Consider the following 25,716-nt stretch of genomic DNA (forward strand, 5'->3'; position numbering starts at 1 on the left):
CGTTCAAGTATAAACATAGGAGAATTTCACAAATGTTATTGTACTTTTTCCCTGTAGCTCTTAGCTTCAGTCAATCTCATACACACACACAAAAAAAAAAATACTGCTGACAGATTCCAACAGCCAAAGCCACTGGCTGCAAGATTACTAATGCCTCTGCATGGAGGTCACGCTTAATTCAAGAACCCAAAATTTCCCCTTATAACGCGAGCTCCAAGTTCCCGGCTCTACAAAATTGACAGAAAGGCACAAAAAGGAAAGCTTTTACTTCCCACCTCTTTGCTGAATGCTACTGCCATGGGAACATGTTCTGCACATTGCCTGTTCTTTGCAGATAATTTCCTGTTTCTTCAGCTAAGCCTCTGGCTCACACATGACTCAGTTTTAGCACTTCAGGAAGATAAGCACAGGCCCCATCCCAAGCCTAAGATTAGCAGGGCAAACTTTAGTCGCTTCTTAGGAGTCTGGGATATAATCAGCCATTCTCTTCAATGAAAAATGTGCTGGGAAACAACCTGGGGTACTCTGCTGTCTAGCAATAGGTAAGAAGCAGTAATGATAATAGGAAGCTACATCCACTATGGAATGATAGTCACAGAATACATGTGCTTCTTCAGGTCCAGGGAGAGGAATCCTTCCAATACCAATAACATCAAGGCAGATAAAATATTTTAATATAGAGCAAGAACAAGTGTTGCATAAAAATAAGCATCTTTTTTTTTTCTTTTTTTTTTCTTTTACAAAAAAAAAAAAAGACAGTTTGTATTTAAAAGGAAAGTTGTTTGGATATCGATCACGAAGGTGACGCATGAACCTAAGTTCTGCAGGGGAAAGTTCAGGATGTTCTTAGCTTCTCCAGCCACTAAATCCGGAGGAGGATCTGTAGAGCAGAAACAAAGCACAGCAAATGAGAGCTAGAATCTCCCCCAGGCAGTATTAATTTAGTAGATCTCTAACTTTCAGTTTCTCTAGGACCAGAAGCTTGTTAAAACGATGCATTGGTATTTCCAGCATCTTTTGCCTGAGACCGAGTCAACACATACTAATCAGATTATAATTAACTTTATTCTAGTGCCTATCACCTAGAGAGATAGGCTGAGATGTGAGAGCGAGAGAGAGATGATAGGGAAACAAACTAAGAAATTTGCTAGGAGTATTCCAGCAAGCTAGTGGCAAAGTGGATGCTGGAATCAACAGCTCCAGTTTTCAGTCCAGGTCTTTAATTGTAAATCACTGTATCAATCACACCAGAAAGGTGATGATTTACTTCATATTTATTTTTAAATGAACAAATGGAATAGATTTTAGGTCTACACGGCTTGGAAACACACTCGAGGTAGAGTATGGAAGAGGATGATCTAACTGAAAATTCTTTCATACAAAAGATTAACCACTGGAAAGCACATATTAAGAGTATGGACTTTCAGCTCTATGCAATGGCACTTAGGAAAAGCAAAGTGTTGGCTGTGTGTGTGCTTTTTTTATTGTATATTATTGCTACTTTTAAAGCTTACTCTTGCATAACACTGAACTCTGGTTCTACCTATACAGTTTGAATACAGAATTAAAGACAAAATGGTACTTACGTGTTAGATGATCCAAAACCAAACCCTGAAAGAAACGCAAGATTGCAAAAAAAATTAAGAGCTATAATAAATGCTTAAAATGTATACTAAACATCCCCTGCATCACACAGATTGAAAAACATTTCCTTCCCGCCCTAGGCCAGGCAAAGAGTGATGGGCAAACAATGCAAGTCAAATCTCCATCTGGAAGAGAAGTGACTTGCCTTGCTCCTGAGAGGATTTGCTTTCAATGCTAATCAGCTAGGCCCATTCATTAGCAGCCACTGCATACAATAAGCCCGGTTTATTCCTCTCCCCATGCAAATAGAGGATTGCTTTCTGAAGATGGGGTCTGTGCTTAATGCAAGCCAGTGGGGCTGGCCAGCCAATGAAGATATCTTCTCCTAAAGGCTCTGTTCTCAGGCCTGGGTAAATCACTGCGGCTCCACTGAACTACACCAGCTAAAAGAATGGTTATTGGTGTTGGAGCTCAGTTTTGCAGTGCGTGTTCTTTTGACACTTAAGTGCTTACACGCAACACGGTACTATATGAAGAGACTCATTATTTCCTCAATATTTGCGTTCGAGAAAGCCAAATCCACAAAAAAAGGGTGGAAAGCAACATGGGAGATGAGGCATGGTCAAGGTAAGCAATTTATTGAAATGCCAAGCAGCAAAACAGTGAAGGAATTGTGAGACAGAGTGCGAGAAGATGCTAATCCCCACCCTGTGACTCATTTTATCAGGCCCTGCTGCCTTTCCCATTACAGGTCCAAGCTCAGTCAGACTTTTGATACGGAGCTAAGGAATGAGCCACAACGGTGTTCCCAGGAAAACGGGGGACACGGGGCCTGTTGGGGCTGTTGCATTTAGTGTCTCTTACCTCCTCCACCTGTGCCAAAAGCAGAGAATCCGCTACTCTGGGTGCCAAAACCGGGACCCTGCTGGGACAGCGATCCAAACGTTGGGGTATTCTGATTTGCCAGAGTGCCAAACGATGCTGTATTGCTACTGGTACCTCCAAACCTATATTTAAAGGAGAAAACATGTGTTTGCAAGTAGATTCTTATGCTGATAGTTTGTCATCCTTTTGCCCACGTGAAGGGATTGAGGGCAGGGTCTAGATTCAGCACCCAGACCCCCGGCTGTCAGACAGCACCTCATCCTCTGCCCATGAGAATTTCTTCCACGTCTCCCTGTTCTTTCCTCATCCCAGCCTGGTTTCAGGCACGCACAGTTCCTCTGCTTTCCTGAAGATCTGCACCTCTCTCACACTTCTCTCCACTGCCTTTGGATTACTTCCCTAATTGCTTTTGGGGAGAGGGATAAGAAAAAAAGGGTTTTTATATATGGAAATTGCTTCTTCTTTCTCCACCCACTCCATCCAACCAAGCATTATGGAGCCATCAGTGTGACACACTAATGAGACCGTGATAATTTGGTGCGGCGTGCTTCTCTGCCCCCCACATACACATCTCCTGCTCTTAATGTACAGGATGCACTCAAACAACATACTTAGAAGTGTTGCTCTGTCTTAAATAGGGCAAAAAGCAGACACAAAACAACCCAATGACAAACTCTGCCAGTGCACAGCGCTGCTAACACTAAGCTGGTGCTACTCCTCTCCCGAGCACACTGTCGGCCACGATAAATTGTGTGCCAGCTTTGCAAGACTGCGCCTCACACCAGCGCCCGTTAGTTCTGACGTGCAATGTGATGTGACAGCACGTTAATTCACCTCTCCATCCATCCAGATCTAGTAGAGATTCTGATTTTTTTTAAGCATCAAAACGTATCTTTCCGGATACAAGACAACCCTTGCAGCAGTGTGACAAGCAATTCACCCGGTAAAGGAAGTCCTCTCTCTCATCCCAGATACAGGTGACTGCACACGCTGCTTCCACGGATGCCCTTGGATACAGGGGGTATTTTAGTGACTCGGCAGCTCCCAGCCTGTTAGCCATTCCCTGTGCTTCTGCTTTGGCTCCTGACCTGTGTAACCCTCAGAGAGCTTTAGCTCCGAACCACAAACACAACCATCTCAACAACAAAACCACCCACCCCAAACAACTACCCCTGAAACAGAGGACAAACACTTGCAAAATATGTAAACAGTAAGATTCGGTTTCCTGTTTTTTTCTCTGCTGGAATCAGCGGGTTTTCAATGGGATGTTTGGCCTGCACATAGTTGTAGGGCACAAAGGAGAGTTACTTGCTGATAACAATGACAAGGACATATGTTTGCCACCTTATGCAGAAGCAGCTTGGCCACTTCTGAAATGCTGTATTTGCTGAGCAAAACAGGGAATAAGGTGCTGTTTACTCTGGTGTCAAACACAGGCTTAAGGAATAAAGAATCAGATAGAAACAATCAGTGTAGGATAAACACAAGTCATTCTGGACCACAGGCTGCTATAATGCTCACCACTGTCTACATGCACTGGCTTCTCATCAGTATCTCAGTCCTACCTGGAGGATTTGGGGTAAAGCAGCTAGACAGAGCTGCAGATAAGAGCATTCGTTATTTCTTTGCTTGGCATAGTTTGTAGATCTGGACTGGAATGTATGCTAAGTGGACACATAGAAAATGTTCCTGCATTCAGTTAGACATGCAGGACGGCTCACGTTTCCCTTCCAATGCTAAAGATTCAAAATAACCCTTTCAGCATTTAAACGAATCACACAATTAAAATGATCACACGCACCAGTTTCTTTGGGGACCTGAACCCCTTTGGGGTTAAAGGCGCTTGTTTTACGCCACTCCTTTTGGGTGCCTTTAAAATAGAAATCAAAAAACCAGGGACATTTACAGCTTTGCGACCAACTGCAGAACACAACGAAGGGGTAGCTGAGCATACACGTTTACATCATGCATAAATATTGCTTTATATAAAAGCAATTTAAAAAATAAAGCCTAGGTCCTGGTTAGCTTACCCAAATCCTCCAGCGCTGGCTGCTGCTGTACCCTCGCCGAACACTTTGCCTCCCGTAGAGCCCAGAGGGCTTGAAAAGGTTGGGGCTGAACCGAATGCTGGCACCCCTCCGAACCCAGGGGACCCCCCAAAAGTGGGAGGGCTGCCAAACACTGGAGCAGCACCGAAGCCACCTGAGCAAAACAGAGGCAAAAAGGGACAAGAGCATCAAGTGAACAACAGCGGAAAAGCAAAAAGAAGAGGCAGATTTCTAAGCAGACAACCTCTGAAATGGGGCTGTGGACGTTGTCATATGGACACGGTATTATTTATAAAATGAACTGCCACAAAGCTGCCAAACTGTGGGATATTTTGTTACAGAAGGCAGGAATAAGCAAAGTGCCTGAACACATACAATGAGCTGCAACTCTACTAAGAGACTATCCAGAAGAAAATCGTGTTGACTTCAATATTTGAGCACAAAATTAACTCAACTTACATAGATATACTAGAGTGTGACAATATATAATTCATGCTTGCTTTCTATAGAAAGGAATACCTTGATTGTGAGATGGCCAGCATGCACAATAAAGTTACTGAGAAAAATTACAAAACAACAGGTAACAGACTGATGCTTTTACTATTTAAAAAAGCGTATGCATCTTCCATTATGAAAACATTATCAAGAAAAGCTTATCTTATGTACTCAGTTTTAAAATAAATCTCTGCTCATCACCAGTTAGGCAAGGCACTGCCTAAAGGAGCTGCATGCAAAAATGCAAGATGAAAACTCTCCCAGAGAGGCTGGCTTCACATAGGTTTGTTATTGTGTTTAGATGGCAGGGCTAGATGTGCCTGAGGACAGAAAGGACAGGCTGTGATGCACACAAGTGTTTACGTTGAAGGAATTTCCATATGCAACAAGCAAGTTCCATCCCAGCTCCTAAAACCAGCTTGTTTTTGCGGTGCTCCAGTGATGCAGGAGATTCAGCAGGCAGAGTATTTTCGCATGCTAGCTTAAATGGTGGAAAATGCAAGGATTAAATAACAGAGCCAAGGAAGCAAGCACAGGATTTCTGCAGTGGAGCCAAAAACTGACTCTCCGCAGTTTCTACTCAGGGCTTAGCTCCTTCTGCTGCTGCTCTAAGTGACTTTTACCCAGATGATTTTATTCTAAGTTCATTCTGTTGACCTTATTGGCCTGCTTTTAAGTGACATTGTGGAATGTGAAGGATGCTGCTCTTTTGTCTGACCGGTGCTGAGAACTGGGATACCACCCCACATTTTAATAACCTAGGTGAAATTCCAGTCCATGTCAAAGTAATGGATACTGTTTGGCTGCAAACACAAAAGGTCTGGAAAAAAATAAATGCTGAGCCTGAATTATTTAAAGATAGATCAGGTATCCCATTACCTATATCTCAAGGAAGATTAATTATCACAGGGGCTGAAGCTTTACTAAGGACACACTCTCTTCTGCAATGTTAACAAACACGATAACAAACATTAGAGAGGAAAGGGAAATATGCAGGAGTAAAACTAGGACAAAAGAGCAGCCAAATTAAGTCTAGTCCTTCCACTGCAGCTTCAAGAGGATGACACATCAGTCCATTCAATATTTAACAAATCTAACCAAAAGAGGAAAGTCTATGAGGGGCTCTGCACAACTGGACATGCCTTCTGTAGAGATGCCTTTTGCAGACACCTCTCAAAAATCCTGCCTCGGGGTGAATTTTGGAACTGCAGTAGTCAAAAATAAGAAAGCTGTTATTGGAAGAATGAAAAAAAGAATGTCCTTCAGCAACGCCCTTCTCTTCTGCTAGCAAAATAACAGATGGGAGCCACGCCTGGGATAGAAAACTCAGTCCACTACCATGCAATAGCTGCAAGAAAGCCCACCAATGATTGCTGAATGTGGTAGTGTCACCCCAATGCTCTCAGCCACTTCACCAGCACCACAATGCAGCTCCTGTCAGAGCAGACACTGCCTTGTTTTCAAGCTGCTGCTGTGCTTGTTTTCAAGCAGCTGCTTGAGCTGTCCCCACTGTCTCAACAACTACTTCAAGGAGGGCCAAGCTCCAGGGCTGAAGCTCCAGTGAAGCCATCGTCCACTTTCATTGGTGTTCTCTGTAAGAAGGGTCTAAAGCTACAGCAGAAACCTCTTTTCTCATTGACCCTTTAGACCTCCTTTTTTGCCTGGTAATTAATTAAAGGCACACTTTGCCATTCAGCTCTCGTGGACAACATATCACAGTCAGCGCTGCTCCTGCTGCTCTTCCTTTGGACGCACGACAGTAACAAGAAGCGGCTCTGTAAGATTTCCAATATTTGATTCAATTAAGTCAATCAACAAAAATAGCAACAGCTCAACCACAGGAGAAGTGATGATGACAGGTAATACTGATTTCAAAGGATAAAGATCTGAAGCATGCCTGATGTGAATTTTATAGGGAAGTTCTCACTGGAGGGCAGAAAGGTTAACACAACCTAGAAGGAAGCTCAAACACAGTATTTCAAGGACAACATCTGTTAAATTCTGCACCCTTCTCTATATGCTATGTAAAACCAGCAGTAATTCACACAACAATTTGCTCTAAAACTGCAACAGGAAATTCTGAAAGGAGCCATTGGGTTTTTGTTCCTATTAGTTTCTTGTTTATTCTTCCTTTTTTGAGATACACTCATAGCACAAGCTGATTTATTGTTCTTGTGCGTGCACTAAATCTAGGCTGTAGGCATCTAAATGGTACAACACTAAATATCTCACAGATTAATGTGATGCTGATAGTGGAGTGGTTAAAGTACCTGCTTTGTTGGGACTAGAGAACCCAAAGCCTTGGGACGCCACGCTTCCCCCACCAGAGCTGAAGGTGCCTGTAGGTTTCTGCTCTCCAAAAGATGAGCTGCCAAATCCAAAGGTCTTGGCTCCACTGTTTCCGAACAAGCTAGAGGAATCTGCAGAGAGGAAGAACATTTGTGAAGCTCAAAAAACAACACTCTGTTACACTTCACTAACTGGGTCAGAAGGAAGGGAATCTCTTCTATTCCCCCTGCACCAAAGCACATGAATGTGCTCCCTATTCCAGTAGGGTTTCATTCCTTTCATTTTCCCTATTTCATTATCTCTTTCATTTTCCCTATTCCAGTAGGATTTCATAGTTTCACCCATCGATTTTGGATCTGATGGATCGCTAATAGCATTTTATTGCTGCAATCTTAATTAATAGTAGAGTTTTAATAGTAAGATTTCCAGCAAGTCAGTGATTGATCATTTGCTCAGCTACAGCCTGCACTGCAGTACCTGAAAGCTGATTCTTCAAATAAGAGATCACAGCAGCAGAATCAGTCACTATTAAGAGCACAAATATCCAGACTTCATGAGGAATTAAAGATGTTCAGCGATTCTGACAACTGTCAAGATTTCTCAACATAACTATTCTATAGTAACCCTTTAAAGCAGGAGCCAAACTCTTCTAGCCCGAGAAATGACTCAAGATTTCACCCTGCACTAGGCTATAGATTTTCAACACCTAGTGGCAGGACCTAGAATAACTAAAGCTTTTCTCTAGTGACTTTTTATTTCATCATAAAACCCAAAACCTACGAGAAAGAGGAAATAAACTAGCAAAGGATACAGAACCAGCCTCAACCAATAATACCAACGAACCATTAAAGGGGTAATAAAAAGTAAAATCTTGGGAGAGAACATCTGTTAAGTGCTACTTATAACCACATGCAGCTAATTCTGCAAATTTCCTTAGTTTTTACATTTAGTCAACGTCTCTGTGTTTTCTCCCTGATAGATACAACTCCTCCTCTCCCACCTGCCTCAAAATCCAATGCAATAAAACAACAAAGCTGGGTGATTTTATTAAATAAAAGCCCCTGCTAACAAAAAGGTAAAGAATAACTTTTATAACATACAAATGAATATAACAAGCCTACCAGTATTTTAAATTAGTGGCTATAGCAGACAACAGGATCTAGGTATCTCAGCTCAAGTTTTAGGTTACTATAACCAAGACTTGCCAGCCCAGAAACCTCAAGTCTAATGTGATTATAACCCGAGAAAGAAAAAGTCTTTAAACTAATTACCATGGATTGACTCTTGCACTAACAATTAATCTTTTAAAGCTTTTAGAAGCAGTTTCTAAAAGTCCCTGTGCAAATGAACCTGGAGGTAGCCTTATTTTGTATTCTTACCTCCTTTCCATGCCTGCTTTTGTTAGGCTGGGCAAGAAGCAATGTGTGGGAGACTTGATTTGGCACCTCACATGCAGATTGATTTAACTAAATCACATCTGCTGACTGATGACTTTTATCTTACACTTGGAGCAAGAAAAAGGGCAAGCGCTGAGCTTCTCCTCTCCAAAAGAGCTTTAACATAATTACTATAATAAGGTTTCATAAATTAGCCTGCCTAAAACTCAGACATTAAGGAGGAAACTTATCTACTAAATACTTGTTAACTTAGTTTCACTTTAGCATAGAATTCTTCACTTGTCCTTTTAAACAATGAGCAATAATTAAAACTTTTAATTTCCAACCAAGTTGGAAGCTGGAATTCAGTTATAAGAACTTAGAGTATTGAATTTTGAGATGCACTGGACCACAGAAATCCCTACAGAAGAAATACTCTTCACACTTCTTGCATCTGCTTGTCTCTTTCAACTGCTTCCCTGCTCATTTTCCCAAAACCTGAAGGGAAAAGTAGAAGCACACATCACACGCACCATCTGTTTCTGTTACCCCCATAAGCCTTTCTGCTAACACAGAATTTACTCCATGAAAAACAACACAAAAACAGATGGGATCACAGCACTGTGTGTGTTCTTGTTGCCTTCACTTACTCTGGGAAGCTGCAGATCCAAATCCTCCACTGGAGGAACTGAAGGGATTCTTGTTGGCTGCATCCTGGCTTGGCTTTCCTCCCAAACCACTGAAGAAACCTCCACCTCTTCCACCACTCCCAGCTCCAAACAAGCCTCCGCTGGAAGACGACGGCTGCTAGCAAACAAAAGGGACAAAAGGGAATATAGAGAATGCAGAGAAGCACATGCCTCCAAGGCTGATTTTCTGCTTAATTCCTCAAAGTATCCTAAGACCATCTCCAACCTTGTCTACAGGACAGAACGTTCCTTGGGGACTTGTCCTACACTGTTCACAAGAGGAAAGACTCCCTTTCCATTTACTGTGAGACAGAGGCAGGTGACTTTCTGCATCCTTCACCTTATTTTCCCTCTGGTGAGCTGGTTGTCCCTCCACACCTCTACAATAAACTATGCAGGTCCTGTGCTAATGCCTCCTACATCAGGAAATACCATGAATGCTGAACGGGACAGTTTTTACTACTGTACCAAGTGGGATCTTGTTCATCAGAACATGCAGGGTACCCTGAATCAGAGAGCTGCAGGCAACAGCCCTTGTTCCAGCAAATCCAGCAAACCCTTACCTGGCCAAAGACAGTGGCTCCAGTATTAGCTGCCTGCCCAAACACGGACCCTGTGTTGCTAGAGCCAAAACCTGCTGGAAAAAGAAAGGAAAATAAAATTAGCACCGTTACTATTAGGACACAGGACAATTCAGGCAGCTGACACTTGCCCAGAACAGACTTTTAGGCCTCCAGTAAAAGAAAGCAACCCCCTCCTCACTTCCCAATACTAATCCAGGAGGGGCACAAATGACATTACCAAATGTATTGAGGTTGGCCAGATTCAGAGTATGTGTCAACATTCAAACAGTTAATTCCAGTGAAGCTTATTTGAAAGTCATTCTCCTTTTCTCTCCAGACAATTTGAAAACATACAGAAAAATAAAAGGCCCTTATACATATGGGATTGTTGCTGACAATATAAAAGAATTGGATTTCTGTTCATGTTTCTGTAATAATGCTGCAAGCCACGAACAAGTACTGCAGCATTTTGATTTCCCTTGTGTAGGGAGAATCTCAGCTTTGTTACCTAAAGATTCCCGTTATAGATAACCAAATGTTTTGATTTAAAAAAAATAACTCCCCATTGCATTTCCAAGTTCCCTTAAATGTGTATTTTGTAATAATACTTGCAGTTTCTATAATTAGGAACACCTTCCTTTAGCAGAGTTCACTTTCATAATTTAACTATTCTCTGTTACTGTAGTTAAAATGAGCGAGCAGCTTGCCTACAGTGCCATCACTTTTAATTAAAGGAGCCTAATAAGCTTCTCTTCCTTGAAAATTACATGTTCTCTATTATTACTCTGCGCTTCTCCCCTCTTCCTGGGAGCTCTCTGAAGACTGCACAGAGAAGGCTTTGGAAAAAAACAAGAATAGATGGTAGCAACATGGAGAACAACAGGAGACTGGCAGACAATATTTGGCCTGGGCAAATACTAAATTTAATTGTGCAGACAGCTAGCTGATGATCATGTTACTGCTATATTTAATTTCAAGGTGTTTGCAAAGGCAAAAGTGGATTTAACAGATTAGCTCCTTGCCAGTCCAATCCTTTGGGCGCTTAATAGATTTTTTGCCATCCCAGGTCATGATCAGGATGGTCTATGGGGCTACACATCTGCTGTTGGAGGTACTCAGTGCAACCCACTGAAGGTGCTGCCTCTGCATTCACTTGCTCTATCATGGCCTCAAAGCAGTCTAGCTACTTCAGGACGACAATATAAAACAGCTTCCTGAGCTCCTTTACATTATACTGCACCCAATGTACGCACTGTGCAAGAGGCAGCACGACACATAATACAAAACTATGTCAAGGTAGCCTTGGGAGTATAAATTGAATGCAAAATTGGAAAGGATACACCCAAAGGCCTCTCGAAGAGTGCCAAAGCAGACCGAAAGCCTCCCAAACCTCCAACATCAGCCTCCCCTCTCACACACACTGCATCGCCTATCTTCAGGAAGGGGAAAAAATAAAATACATCAGCTGCCACAGGGGAAAAGAGGCACAAAACACGTCCTACTTTCCCCTGTGATACACTGCTCTCCCTGCTTCAACCAGACAGCACCGCTGGCGCGTAGCATCTCCCTCCACTTTGTTCTTACATGAAGCTTGACAGAAGCTGAAGCCAGCTGACGACGTGGTGGTGGTGACAGCGGCAGCGCTGCCGAAGACGGAGCCCCCTTGCCCAAAGGCAGCATTTTGCCCAAAAACTGGAGGGCTGCTTTGGCCAAACAACCCGCCGCCAGTGCTGGCGGGCGGCTGGCCGAAGGAGAAGGTGCTGGCGCTGTTGGTGCTCGACGGTGCTCCGAAAACGCCGCCGCTGCTCGACGCTGCCGTGGAAGCTGCTGGCTGCCCGAAGGCGGGCATGGCCCCAAAGCCGCCTTGATTGAAGGTGAAGCCACTTGCAGAACTGCTTGCTGGTTGCCCAAAGGTCGGGGCTTGTCCGAAAGCTGGCTGACCAAACCCTCCTGTGGTGGTGGTGCCAAAAGCAGAGGTCCCAAAAGCGGAGCTGGCAGCCTGGGTGGTGGTGGTGGCAGTGGACAACGTGCTGGTGGCAAGTTGCCCAAAGGGAGAGGATGCTGTGGTACCTGCTGGTAGTTGTCCAAAAACAGGTGGCGTGGAAGGAGCGGTTGCTGTATCACCAGTCGGCTGACTAAATGCTGAGCCAGAAGAGCTGGAACTTGGAGGCTGAGGGAACACTGAGGAACTTGCAGAGGTGGGGACGAACAGAGAGGCACCAGCAGCTGGGCTTTGGACAGAGGTACTAACAGACGTAATGGACAACGCGCTTGTAGCTTCTGCAGGAGAGGCAATGTTAGTTGTAGAGGTCGTTGTGGAGATATTCTGATCTGGTTGGGGAGACGTAGAGATAGCAGGAGGCTCCGGTGCCTTCAAATCACTGGTGGAGGCAGGAGCAGCAACTGCATCAGGGGGAGGTGCTGCCGACGCGGCGCCAGGACCCACAGCGCCAGCGTCCCCAGCTGTGCCCTGAGGTGAAGGGGACTCTTTAACAGGCTCTGAAAGCTGGATCTGGGGATGTGGTGACTGTGCTTGAGACAAGGGAGGTGAAGCCCCAGCTGTTACAACTTCATTTTCAGGTGATGCACATGGTAACTTGACATCCCCTGCGCTCTTACTAGAAGCTGCAGCAGGGACTGGAGTTTGGGCTGAACTCAAGAAGCTCCCAATCGGCAGTGACGTTGGAGCAGTGGCAGCAGAAGGGGCAGCGGTGCCCGTGCCCATACTGTTTGCTTGCTGAATACCAAATGAAAAGGAGGGTTTGTTGCCGCTAGATGCTCCAAGATTAAATGCCCCAGAAGATCCTGTGCTGGTTATCTGGACGTTACCAAAGAGACTGCCTGTGGCAGTCGTGCTGATGGACAGAGATGCTGGCCCAGCAGTCGTAACTGATGTCGAAGCAGCTTCCCCAGGTTTTCCTAATGGCAGAGGGGTGCCAAAGATGAAGCTAGAAGGTACTGTAGAAGCTTTGGCTGACTGTGCCCCTGCAATGCTGGTGGATGGTCCTTTAGCGGCAGCCTTGATATCATCTGCTTGACCAACCCGGAGTCCTGAGAAGCTCCCAAGAGTTTCTCCACCTATATTGCTCTGAAACAAGTGATCTGCTGGCTTGGATGGAGTGATATCCAACTTGCCAGAGGCTGCAGAAGGAGCAGAAGCAGTTGTTGCAGCAGGCTTGTTTGACTGGGTGCCATCTGCTGCAGCGCTACTTGCTGCTGAGCCTCCTGAGGCACTTGCTGGCTTGAGGGACCCAAAAGCAAAGGAGTTCTCAGGAACTGCTCCAAATTTAGAGGCCCCAGCAGGAGAAAAGGAATCAGGCTGGACGGACTCCTTAGCTGGGGCTGTCAGAGACATACAGAAATTACAGGTTGAATTAAAGTATGCAAAGCTCATTTATTATTCTTACAATGATAGCATGCTTTAGTGCTTTACAGATAAGCAGAGAGACAGTGCTCTTGCATCAAAAACTACAAAACCTCCCAACCCTTAAGTACTTGTCACTTCCCTGTGCATTCAGGAAACTACCACAGTGACATGTGAAGCTTCCACTGACAGGGCTGCAGTGATGGAAAACTCTTATGTCATAGCCTCCACTTAACCATCCCTTGCCTTGAAAGCACAGAATTTCTGCCTTTGGCTTCTATCCTTTTGCAACAGTTTGATAGCAAAAGCAAAGACCTGATCAATACAGACTATTTGCTGTTAACACCCCTTCTTACCTGCTTCACCTTAATGAGTCCTGACACTCACTGCAGAGATGTCCATTTAAAACTCAGGACACACAGGCTGGCCATAAAAGTGCTTTCTGGCACTTGAATAGTTTTCTAAAGAATTAAATCTGTCTTTACAAATTAAGCTATTTAGAAACAGGGGACAGTGCTCTATACGTAGCCTTTTTTTCATCTTTGAAAAATTATAGAGAAGTTGTCAAATCCAAGTACTACAGCAGCTCCATATATTAGATACACTGCTGTCCAGGAACGTGAAACAGCTGAAGCTTTTAGGGGAGACTGGACAAGTTATATTTGATATCTTATTTCATTTCTGTGCACCACCAGACACATTTTGACCTGGCAATACTGCCTTGGTGTTTGGCTCTGGGTTGATCCAGGCACCTTTAGACAAGGTGCAGGAAGTCTGCATCAGGGTCAAGTAAAACAGAACAAGAGGTTTTTAAGCATCACAGATAATATGCTTGTTTTTCACCCTAATGAACAAACAAGCACATTAACAGCTGACAGCAAATAAAGCATCTTTTCTTTTTCCCTGAGGCACTGAGGTTTTCTCTTCTCCCATCACCAGCTAACAAAGGCAAAGGTGCTCCTACCACTCCACAGAGCAGCCTAAGGTAATTGCTTATATGTAATGCTGTGCTTTACAAGTTTTATGCTTCCTCTTTACTTCCATTCCTCTTTAATAAGTGCTATTTAGCTCAACTTTTACATTAACTGAATCATTAACTTTTCAGCCAAGCTGGTGCTTTTTTGCTGAAGATAACAGATTAGCAGCAGCAATGCTGGGGCTGTGATGGTCTGTGGAGATAAGCAAGGCAAGATTTGTAGGACGGGATGTTATCTTTTATTACAACAACTGATAACATTAAAATAGAGAGAGAGAGAGAGAGAGGAAAAAAAAAGCTTTCAAGCATACAAGCTCTTTTCCAAGGCTGAAATACAGGCAGTGAATTCAAGGCAGCAATTCAAGAATAGCAAGCAGATGTATTGGGCCCTTCTTTCTGGAGAGGATGAATATGATCTACTTATGAAATGGAGCAGGAAAGACAGCTAATCTATTTTCAAATCAACTTTATAAGCAACATAAAGCCACCCCACACCTTCCCCTCCCATTACTAAATGCTCACTCCACTTAATAGCAGCCTTTTGTGGCAGACTACCTTGGCAACTTGAAAATTCAGACATTAAAGACCGCAGAGGAAATAACTTCACATACTACCCTTTTTATGAACTAATATCTCCTCGATGTTCCTGGCAGCATGAATTTTTCCTACTCATAAATGAAAGGCAGGTGGCCTAGATTCTCGTGCAGTACATGGCATAATCCAGCATACACAAAAAAAGTTACTGCAGCTACTGTTATTTTAATATTAGAACTTCAACATAAAGTAAGAGACATGTGAATTAAGAGTAAGCTTTCTCTTAGCAGAGAAGGGATCTTGCCTGGACACTTCTCCAAGCTTACCTTGTAAGGAAGTGAGGCTGGGTGGCGTTGGTGATGCAGCCGCTGATGTGACAACACCAAAATTAAATCCAGAGCTAGAAGGAAAGGAGGAAAAAAAAAAAATGACATTTAGCTGAAAGTGTTGAAGCTTCCAACCACATGACTCATGGCAAGGCAGAAATTAAAGTTCTACATGACTACTGCACAGGAGAGAGATTGTCTTACAAAGACACTGTGATCTCTCATAATGATGATTTGGGTTCTCTGGAGACCCGCATTCCCAGGTACTTTCTGATTTCTCACTGCTTTGTCCTCTGTTTTTAAAAGACAGCCTGCTGCTCCACAAGTCAGGCTGCATAACACAACATCCCTGCCTGCAGCATTGTATAGTATATGTTTTACAGACTGAGGAACTGATCCTGAAGCAAAGGAAAGGTTTGTTTATTTTATTAAATTTGAGTTCCTCTCTCAGAAAGATTATCTGAACAATGCAGCAAGCTGTTACCCATGTCACCTACTTGACAAACTAGCATAAAATGGTGAAGATGGAATTAAAATAGCTCTTCAAAAGTATGCAATTTTGAAATATCTAATATTAGTCTCCTTTATAAAGGAGAAAATAGGCAGTGAAGCCAGTTCATCAACCTGTGAGCTGGCACTTTAATCACTGTCACACTGCTTTAATCTCAAGTCATCACTTGGCAAACTGCCCAATGTCTAAGGCTAACAAACAGCAGGATGTACAGCCCATTGTAGATAAATGTGAAAAGAAAGCCCATTTAGAAGTACCTGCTCCCTTTTCTTGTTTTGTTACAGACCAAAGGATTCAAAGCAACGTAAGACACTACAGATCTTAAGACCTCACGCTCAGGTGAGTGTCTGCCAACTAGAAGGACTTCCAAAAACTCTGATGCCAAAAAATAACCTTGATCCCCTCCCCCAGTATACTTAATGTTGCCACTGTCATTTTCATCATACAAGGTAGCTTGCAGATAAATATGCTGGAACAGATACAACTATTTGATGGCAACTACAGAGAAATCTGAAAGTTCATGCAGACCTAACAGAAGAAAATGAGAAGGCCTTGCTAATCTGTGCAGTTGTCGCTGGTACTGATGTCACTGCAGAAGTCACAGCTGCAACTGTTTTTACCATTCCTTGTCCTGCAAATTACAAATACAGCAAGGATTACTATAAAGCAAATACAGCAGTGTGTCATTCAGCTTTCAAAAGAGGAGGGAATAGTTTGCATACTTATACACAGTGTACAGTTTTATTGATTGGAAACAAAAATCAAGACAAACAACAGCTTTCAAAACGCAAGTCACTTCCTCAGGAAGTTTCTGCTTGTTTTTTACCACCTACACAGAGTCTAGAAACATTTCTGTTACAGTTAAGACATGAGAAGCCATGTGAATTACTTCACAGATTTAAGGCAGTAACATATCTAATTAGTGCAAAGAGAACGGACATGGTCTTTACAATAAAAATTAAATAAAAAGAAATGCCTGGCAAAACTTCTCACAAAATCCTGAAAATAACAAAACACATTTCAAACAAAAAGGAAGTGCAATCGAATTCAAAAGCTGACGTCTTCAATAACAGCTGCTTCTTAAATTTTGGTTTACGTCAAACCCAATTCATGGCTATTTTTTACTACTTCTCATCCCTGCCTAAGAGGCAACATAGTAACATAGATACATTTCAGACATCTACTCAAAAGTTTTATCGAACTATGCTCACTACAAACATCATTATCTAATACATGTTACAAACAGTTCCTTCTTCTCCTATTTGCAGAGTGCTGTAAACTAAACATTTCTTCTCACAGAAGCTCTTATGCTCTGGGTGACAGACCACAGTGCAGCATAAAGGTAAATGAATTAGCTTTTAAATTGGTCACACGGCCTAGAGCTTAGCACAGACAAAATCCGAGTTAGCTTTCCTGAAGCTAGTTCAAATCTTGCTTCAGTACCACAGCTTACAGCATAGAAATACTCCAATCAGGTATCAATATATGGAAAAAATACTACTGTTTTTTTCTTGCAAGGGTGTCATGTTTGAAAATCAAAACAGCAAGGACGGCTGCCCTTTGACGATGTCAAATCATAGCAGTTTTTGGGAGATGTGCTCTGAACATTTATGGTTAAGGGTTACATGCTCCGGGTCCCCTCTGAAAGGAGAACGGTTGTATCATTGAATTCTAGATACCAATAACCAGATGATTGGCACAACAGCCTCCCAAAAGCAGATCTCACTTCCTTAACATCTTCATTCTGAGAAGTGGGCAGCCTGACCGGTGGCAAGAGACATCCAGCCATTATTTCCATCTCCAAAGACTACTAACCTGAGCCTTTGTTGCAAGTGGATGTTGGACCACTTGTAGAAGCCATAGCACAAGGTACTGATGCAGAGGAATGTGGAGTCTGTACTTTAAGTGAGTTTGTTAAAGACGTCTAAAACAAAAACAAAATACATCCATAAAGCAATTTCAGGTCAGAGCATTGTGTTCATTGATGAAGGCCTGAAAGATAGTCTAATATTAAGGTTGTCATGCAATGACTTTAGGGCAAACTAAAGGAAAGTGGTCAAAACACTTGTAACAAATATCTGCAGCAAAATATGGGATGCAGAAATATTTTCTCCACTGACTGCTCAGTACTCTTTTCTGGTGACCTTTGGGAACGTGAAGCTAACAGTTGGCTTTGTTGTTGGTTGCAACCCTGACTGCTGAAAAGCTGTGGCCATTAGAAAGCTTTAAGAGTCTTAAAAGTTGGGTGAAAAAAAAGTCAGGACACAACAGAGATAGGTCTGGCACCACCCTGCCAAGGTCACAGATAAATAAGTGGTTTGCCAAGAATGTAGGACAAGCTGTGAAAAGAGTTAGATGGCCTGTTGACCAAAAATAAAACCCCTAAATTACACTGAATCTGCTTGGGTATGGAACAACCCAAGGAGAGTGTTCTCTATCGAGATACCTGTTTAGCTTGATTTGTAGCAACGGTTGCCAGAACTTGGTGGACTGCCTGGGCTGCAGAGTGAGGTACAGATGATCTGCAAAAAAAGAAGAATCAAAATGTGACATGAATGTCTAGTCTAGAAGGGCAATTTCTTCACCTCTTGGAAGTGGGGAGGCAGTCTTGAGCAACCACTGCTATCAAAGATTCCCTCATATGACTCCAAACCAATAAATCTGATTAGGGAATAAACCTCTTAAACGAATCGGCCTCATTCAACAAAGGAAGCCTGCAAATATGTTTAAAGCTCGGGACTTAAATGATCAAGTCCTCTTCACACTTTCTTACGCCTCTGGAAAAGGAAAGCCTTTCTATTTCACAGGAAACTGAAAAAAAAAACAGCAGGTAAGGGGATTATACTTGTTATACAGCAGGCATAAAATTGTAAGAGGCTTCCTTTATGTTCCCGAGCCCAGACAAATGCATGCAACTCTCAGAAGTGCTGAGCAAGGAGACAAAGCTGGGGAAAGGAAGTCTGCTGCAGGCCTTTGAAGTGTAGTATAAATATTAATGCCCTCACGACAAGAACGGTGATAAGATTAACATGTATTTTGCAAGATAGGTTTGGGAATTCCTAATCATGGAATATATCATGCATCTGAGCCCACAAGTCCTCCAGAAGGACAGCTATTTCTGGGATGAAGCACCCTGAGTGCCATTAACACACCAATTACCGTAACTTGGGTGCTGCCATCCAGCTGGAGCCTCTCCTCAAGGCAGGGGCCCACAAGATTCATCAGCTTACACGGTTGGTGCCAGAAGCCTTCAGAGGTGTAACAAATTCCACAGAGACTGCATTCCCCGCGCAGCAAAGGCTGCCTTTCTCGTAACCTGGTAGGCTGTTTCCATCTGGACACAGGCCTGCTGTTCTCTAATGCACAGAAGCAATCTCGGAACTACGTAAAGAGCTGAGGCTGCAAACCCCAGGCAATAACTGAATGCGGGCATCAGAAGTTCTATTTCTGATAAACCATGAGATCTCATTTACTAAAAACCTCATTTGCTGTTTGGTCAGCAAAGAGCCAGCTGACAGAAATTTCCTGCTATATTTTAGAGAAAGGAGACATGCATGCAAGAACAGCTTTGTGCAGCCAACGTCTTTTTGGATAGGATTTTGTGCCTTAAACAGCACTGCAGTGCTCACGTGTCCTTCCTTCTTTCCCTCCCTACAGCCATGAGGTCTTTGTTGCATGGCCTGGATTTACCCTCTGCCCAGAGCAAAAGCATAACAGCAAAACCAGAAAGCTGAGAGGATCCATATGGGCAAGGAGCTGTTGTAAAGCTGAAATTCATGTGAATGATGGAAAAACAAACAAACTAATAGAAATTATTTGAAATTTGTGATAGTGGGAGCCTTCGCCTCTGATTATACAAGGCTACCATTCCTTTTCACTGGAGCAACAAGGAACAGGGGCATAAAATAAAACACCGCTGTAAAGATCTGAAAGGTGGTAATTGAGTTCATCAGCAATGACTTTCTGCATTTCTAAGTCTTCTCAAGCTATTTCAACAATGTGATTTATGCATGTGGAAGATATGAATTTCATATTTCTCTGTTTCTGGGATTTGAAATATGGGCAGTTCCGCAAAACCACAGAGCGTTTCAGACAACAGAACTTTGACCCATATCTGCAGGGCTCTCTAACAGATCTAGACAGGAAGGTCCTCAAGACCAGAGAGCCAACAGCTACTCTGACAACACTAAGAAAAAAAAAAAAAAAAAAAAATCAGCTTTAATCTCAGGATATGCAAATAACTGGACAGACCACCAGGATGTCTAAGCACAGCTCACTGAATAACTGGTAAAAACCCCCCAAAAAAGTTACTGCTTGAGGCCCCAAAGAGAGTGCTGTGGTGGCAAGAGAGACAGGACGTGGGAAGTCGCAATTAATTTTGCTGGGTGAATGCTCTTCGTTTCAGCGCCAAGCCTGGCTGGCAGGCACAAGTTCATTTGGGTAGCATTTTTAGTTTTAGTTTTAATGAAGTTTGTTACAAAATAAGACTACAAAAGCCGCCAAGATGTAAAGCTAGATGGTGCTCTTCGTTAAGGAAGACGCTCAATATTATCATTCTAAAACTACTCCGAAGTAAAATAGGTCTTTAGTTACATATCAGATGAATACCAATCTTAAACATATATCACTCATACCCTGTCTACGCATAGCCTGTACTCTTTACTTAGCTCCTCATAGTTATGATGAAAAAGACATCTCTAATATACACACTACCAAATGAAGGTGAAAAATTCCCGATCATATTTATTTTAGCAAAGTTTCCAAGCACAAGTGTTTGCAAACTACTTAATATAATCGCAATTCCCCTGCAAATTTATCACTTTAGAGAGAAAATACAAGAGTAAAAACTCTCAAACGGTCTCCCAGTTAAAATGCAGAATCTCTGGTTTGAGGTCAGCAGATGAGTTTCGTACTGTAAGACTGCTCCCTTTCTGATAAGCAGTATCAAAGGAATTCCACTTTCCTCTTCAACAGCGAGGAATGTACACGTGTGAGACAACCAGAAGTAATGTGACAACAGAAATTGTTTCAAGAGCTGCATGTCTAGCCCACATATCTGAATAAAGCATCTGCAATTCCACATACACTTATCAGATGCACGTGTCAAGTTTATCCTGCTTTTAATGCGACTATACCATGACAGAAATGCAGCAGTCCCTGATACTGCTCAAATACTTCAGTACTGCCCTTGCCTCCCCAGCTCTCAAACAGCCATTATCGTGGGCTAAAGCGATCACAGGAACTCCAAGAAGACAGTTTCAAGGTCATTACCACAACAGGAAGAACAACTAGTTCTGTGGCTAGTGACAGAGCCTGGAGATAAGAGAGAAATCTCTGGAATGAGCTGAGCTGGCTGTTGTCTGTGGGACACAGAGTGTAGGAAAGCCAAGAGTTACAGTCAATTCAGAGGAAATCTTAAGAAATTTAAGGTTAAGTACCAGAAACCCACATTCATAATTTACTCATGTGGAAGACAGGCTTGCAGCTCTGTGTTTTCCCAGAGTGATCGATCCCTACTGACTTCAGACAAAAATTCTGACATCAAGAAATTTCTGAGACAAGTTTCCAAAAGAGCCAGAGTTCACCCTCTTCCAAAGAGTGAATCCAGGTGAGTACACATAGGAAAAGGAACATTTGGGCAGCTTCATCTATGCTTAGAGAGGTACATTTCCTTTCCAGAAAGGCACAGAGCACATGCATTAGTAACTGTAGGATTCCAGATGCTGCATGCGTCTTAGTGATTAAACCACTGGATCCCAACAGGAGGGGATGCACTAAAATACATTTCACAGAGAAAAATGTTAATGCTGCTCTCACTGCTAGTGCAGGTCAAGCTATTAGCAAGTCTGAATGATGTGGAAAAAAAGCATTGCTTCTTTTTTTTTTTTGCCTAACATTCAGCTCTCCCCTAAATGGATCCACTTTAGGCACAGACAAATTAAAACACTACTACTGCTCCCCACTGGCAGAGGGGCTCTATTGCAAGTGCAGCTGAAGGCTCCCAGAAAGAAAGGAGTCTTCTCCACACTCACCCTATCACTGCAGAAACAGCTGGAGACATCGTGCTAGTCTTGAGTTCTCGCACGTTCACCACCTGAGGAACGTTCTTCAAAGTTGATTCAGTCAAGGACGTGCTTACAGCTTTAAAAGGAGAAAACAAAACAAGACAAAAATCCATAAATGGAGAGCTAAATGTCTTCTCCACCGAAGCATTTCATATAATATGCCGTGTACAAGTACCTCCATCAGCAATCCACAAGGCTTTCTAGAAAGCATGCCACCTATTTAACCCAAAACATCGGGTACCAGAGCCTTAAATACCCCTAGAGAAGCGGGTTGCATTATATAGACCTCACACATTTTCCTTCTTGGCTGACTAAATCTAATTATACTTAGAAGATGTCACTTACCCACATTATAACATCTTGGGTTAACAAATACAACCTGCCTAATTACTTTGCACTTAGGTAACTGGGATGAAGGAAGATAACAATAAACCTGAGGTTATCTCAGAGAGGCAGCTCATAGAGATCCTGCCTGTGTCACACACAGTTTGAAGGTCTTGTCCTCCAAGGACACTAGGTTTCTGCGAGACCTCAATTTAAATGCCCAGAGATCATCTGGGCAATTAGCTATCACTTACCTGGGGGCTGATTAGCCATCTGCCTTCGTAGAGCTGCTGCAGCAGCTGCTTGTGGTGCCGGCACAGTGACTGTGGGTGCAGGCGCCCCGTGTTTCACAGTCTTCGTTGCCAGCATTGTACTGTCCGCTCCTTGGGGTATGACTCTGCTTGAAGATGTAGGCGCTTCAAAAACTACAAAAAAAAAAAAAAAAAAGCAGTTTACTGTATCTCTGCAAAAAAAGTGTCTTGAAGCTCTGTTGAACTTCAGTTCCTCTAAGTCCACTTCTTTTTTTCCCTGAAGACTGATTCATAGCCCTTTTTAAACAGTTGGCACTTTATCTGGCCCAGGTGGTCTCTCTATCTCAAAGAATAAGGCAGATAAGCCTCAACGTTTGCCATTTCAATCCATTTTTTTTCTTCAGTTTGCTATCATAGTCACTTCTGCTGACACATTTTTTCATTTAAGAGGTTCAGTTCTTTGGCATTAGAGATAAAACAAATGAAACTGCTTGAATTGGGAAAATCAAGTATATGAACACAAAGTTCTTTCTGTTATTCACTGGGCTCAGAAGTCCTAACCTGAGCCCTATCCACTAAATGCAGCAGCATCTTTGATTCCTATTTCTCGTGCTTTATTTTAAGAAGACACTAAAAGGAAAACAATGTTAACTATGTGAGAAAGACTTTGCGACAAAAGAAACAACCAAAATAGTGGGGAAAAAAAACCCTACACACAGAGCCTGTCCATTAATCAAACATATATACAGAAGAGACGCTGCAAGAAGTACTCACATAAAGTACCTAGGGGGGCATGCGGCTTCCCAAAGGATGGGGACTGGGCCATCAAACCAGGCTGGATAGAGGGTGTACGGACCACAGGCGCATGACGGGACACTGGCACAGGAGCTGGCTCCTCCTCCTGGTCCACTGCCTGGGAATCCTCATTCTCGAGTGACTGGGAAACGGAAGATGTTGAACTGACTTCATCCAAATCTTCGTAGTATCTCGTGGACAAGAAGGCAGATCGGGACAAGTTTGCTGCAGTATCGGGAACAACACAATGTGCGTTAAGGCAAGGTGACCATCTGAAGCAGCAGGCAAGCCAGAAACGCCCACGTGCTGCCTTGTTTTAAGCCTATATTGCTAAGATTCTCAACCGCCAGAAAAAGCAACCTTTGGCAAGAAAGTAATTGAATGGAATTCCATTTGAGGAAAGACAGGAGAGCATGAAGAAAAAAGGAGGGGTTGAGAAGCTAGAAAAAGCTAAACTTAAGACTTCTAAGGTAGCTACAGGTTTACCTGGTGCTGTAGATCTGACAGGCGGTGTCTTCCTCTTGGCTAGAAAATTCCTTAGCTGTGCCTGCTTCACAGGGGATAACTTAGCTGGAAAACAGAAGAGAGTCATTAAACAATAACCAAAGGGCAAAATTAAAGAAAAAAAAAAAAAAAAAAAACACCACCACCACCAATAACTAAGCAAAAACTCTTCACACTACCACCACAAAACAACCTTTTTCCTTCTCCTTCATCCCTCCCCCTCTCAAAGTGAGAGAATAAGTGAATAAGTTACCAGGTACTTTAGGCAGGGGCTTGGTGTGTGATTCCAAGGTAGTTTTCAACAAAGCATTGCGCAGGCTTTCAAGATCACTGTCAAAACTGGGAGAAGGCAGAGTAATGAAAACCCATGAGCAGCAGGAAGAAAACAACAGAATCAAGAGCAAAAAGGGACCAATATGGCCCCAAATGATCAGAACTATCGACTTATCCACAAGAATTATCAGTTCATAAGGTAACCTGTTAGAGCAGACACTTGCACACAAAATCCATCAGAACAGAACCTTTTTCTCTAGATACCATGCTACTTAAATGCATTAACTTTGAATTATTTTGGCAAGTCTAGAAGTTGATCACTTCTTCCCCAAACTTGTAAGACAGAAGACGGCAGTACCTCAGCCCAGAGGTTCTATGATCTTGCTTATGTTATTATAAAATACATTTAAGGAAGAAACCTCTGATAAACATCAGTATCAGACAGTGAGCTTCAGACTATAACCACAGAGCTTCTGTATTACCTGGACATAGTACAGTATCATTTTTAGGACAGCATGTCCTCCCATTCCACACTGGCAGAACATCATTCCTCGGAATGATGCCCTCCTGCACACTGCTGGGAGCAATGTAGAGACAGCCCCAACACTACTCAGCAGCTCCTAAGCATTTCCCATACCTGTGGGCACTGCTCAGAGAAGACATATCGCTGGGAGTTCTCCACTGAGACGTCCGATTGCAGAGGCGGAGCTGCTGCAGGCTGTTCACCAGCTGATTTAGTCTCTTCCTCTGCTGATTGATTATTTCCCGATTATTAGCCAAGGTGTTAAACAAAGTCTCTCGCTCGGGAACCACCAGGCGCCTTAAGACATCAGACCAGGAGACAAGGATAAAGACCATCCTATACATCTAGCCACAAGCAACTACACGTACACAAAGAGCTTCTAGTAGTTCTAGCTACTTAACTCAATGAGGTCAAACATGGTTTGGTTCAGTTTGTCTCACTTTGCTCTGCATTATTCCTTCAGATAAACTAACTGAGGAAACTTGCAGTGTATTACAAGACACTTGACTCATTAGATGGGTATTGTTATCTATACTCATTGGACAAGTTTTGTCTGTAAATAAATTACTTTTATACCTTGTTTCTGTTAAGTATAATTTATAAAATGCAAGCTGTAGCATGTAACAAATGCATAGTCAAATAGTCTGAACCTGTAACTCCAACTGCATGTCTCAAACAAGCCTCACTCAAAAAACATCTTAAATAAAACACCTTGAAATAGTACTTTAATAGGCACTGTTAGAAGAAAGCGATTCTTATTTGTTGACTAGGTGCTAATGCTTGATTCACTAACATGCTCCTGTTGTGTATTTCAGCCTCAGTTACTTACTTCTGCTTTCTCTTCTGTTCCAGGTGCCGATCCCATTCCAAATCCAGGACATCATTCACATCCTGAACAGCAAACTTCACGTACTGGTGCAAGCGGCGAATTTCCTATCATGCAAAAAGCCAGCCTTTAATTTCCTTCAGAAAACTCAGTTTCAGCCAAAAATCCTTTGGGCTGATCCATACCAGTGTCACATAGCACTTCCCAACATTTTTGCCTGCAATGTTCTATCCAGCACAGGAAAAATAACTTACCAATTAGTGGGCTACGCACAGGGTTTGGCTTGTCCATTTTTCCCCACAAAACAGGGATTAATCTTTTCCATTATACTTGCAAAATACCATGGGGACTTGACTGAAAGGGTAGCACAAACATCAAGCATTGTACAAAACAAACCTTACTTCAAGCCTCTTTTCCAGAAAGTGAATCATTTGCTCCTGTTTGACATTATTGAGCTTTCTAACAACTAAAGGTGATCAAAGCCTTGCAGGCTGCTCATTTGGCTCCAGACTATG

At 42.8% G+C, this 25,716-nt stretch overlaps 1 protein-coding gene across 5 annotated transcripts in view; it reads right to left on the reverse strand.

The window, feature by feature from the left end:
* Positions 1-747: 747 nt before the first annotated feature.
* The window catches only part of NUP214 (nucleoporin 214), a 38,976-nt gene continuing 14,007 nt past the window's right edge, over positions 748-25,716 (reverse strand). The window contains exons 18-36 of one of the 5 annotated variants that reach the window (XM_026049338.1): positions 25,205-25,308; positions 24,490-24,672; positions 23,833-23,918; positions 23,562-23,645; positions 23,064-23,300; positions 22,284-22,454; positions 21,673-21,781; positions 18,087-18,162; positions 17,456-17,564; positions 16,169-16,271; positions 15,130-15,203; positions 11,514-13,271; positions 9,930-10,003; positions 9,328-9,484; positions 7,283-7,432; positions 4,500-4,671; positions 2,449-2,591; positions 1,587-1,611; positions 748-880 (exon numbers count right to left, since the gene is read on the reverse strand). In XM_026049338.1, the coding sequence (XP_025905123.1) occupies positions 847-880; positions 1,587-1,611; positions 2,449-2,591; positions 4,500-4,671; positions 7,283-7,432; positions 9,328-9,484; positions 9,930-10,003; positions 11,514-13,271; positions 15,130-15,203; positions 16,169-16,271; positions 17,456-17,564; positions 18,087-18,162; positions 21,673-21,781; positions 22,284-22,454; positions 23,064-23,300; positions 23,562-23,645; positions 23,833-23,918; positions 24,490-24,672; positions 25,205-25,308 (3,849 nt within the window). In that variant the 3' untranslated portion in view covers positions 748-846. Of the gene's footprint in view, positions 881-1,586; positions 1,612-2,448; positions 2,592-4,499; positions 4,672-7,282; positions 7,433-9,327; positions 9,485-9,929; positions 10,004-11,513; positions 13,272-15,129; positions 15,204-16,168; positions 16,272-17,455; positions 17,565-18,086; positions 18,163-21,672; positions 21,782-22,283; positions 22,455-23,054; positions 23,301-23,561; positions 23,646-23,832; positions 23,919-24,489; positions 24,673-25,204; positions 25,309-25,716 lie in introns of all 5 variants that reach the window. The other 4 variants (XM_026049337.1, XM_026049334.1, XM_026049335.1 and 1 more) reach the window with 4 other exon arrangements.

The sequence above is a fragment of the Nothoprocta perdicaria genome, unplaced genomic scaffold, assembly GCF_003342845.1.
Source record: "Nothoprocta perdicaria isolate Ctin4 unplaced genomic scaffold, notPer1 scaffold_6, whole genome shotgun sequence".
NCBI classification, from domain to species: domain Eukaryota; kingdom Metazoa; phylum Chordata; class Aves; order Tinamiformes; family Tinamidae; genus Nothoprocta; species Nothoprocta perdicaria.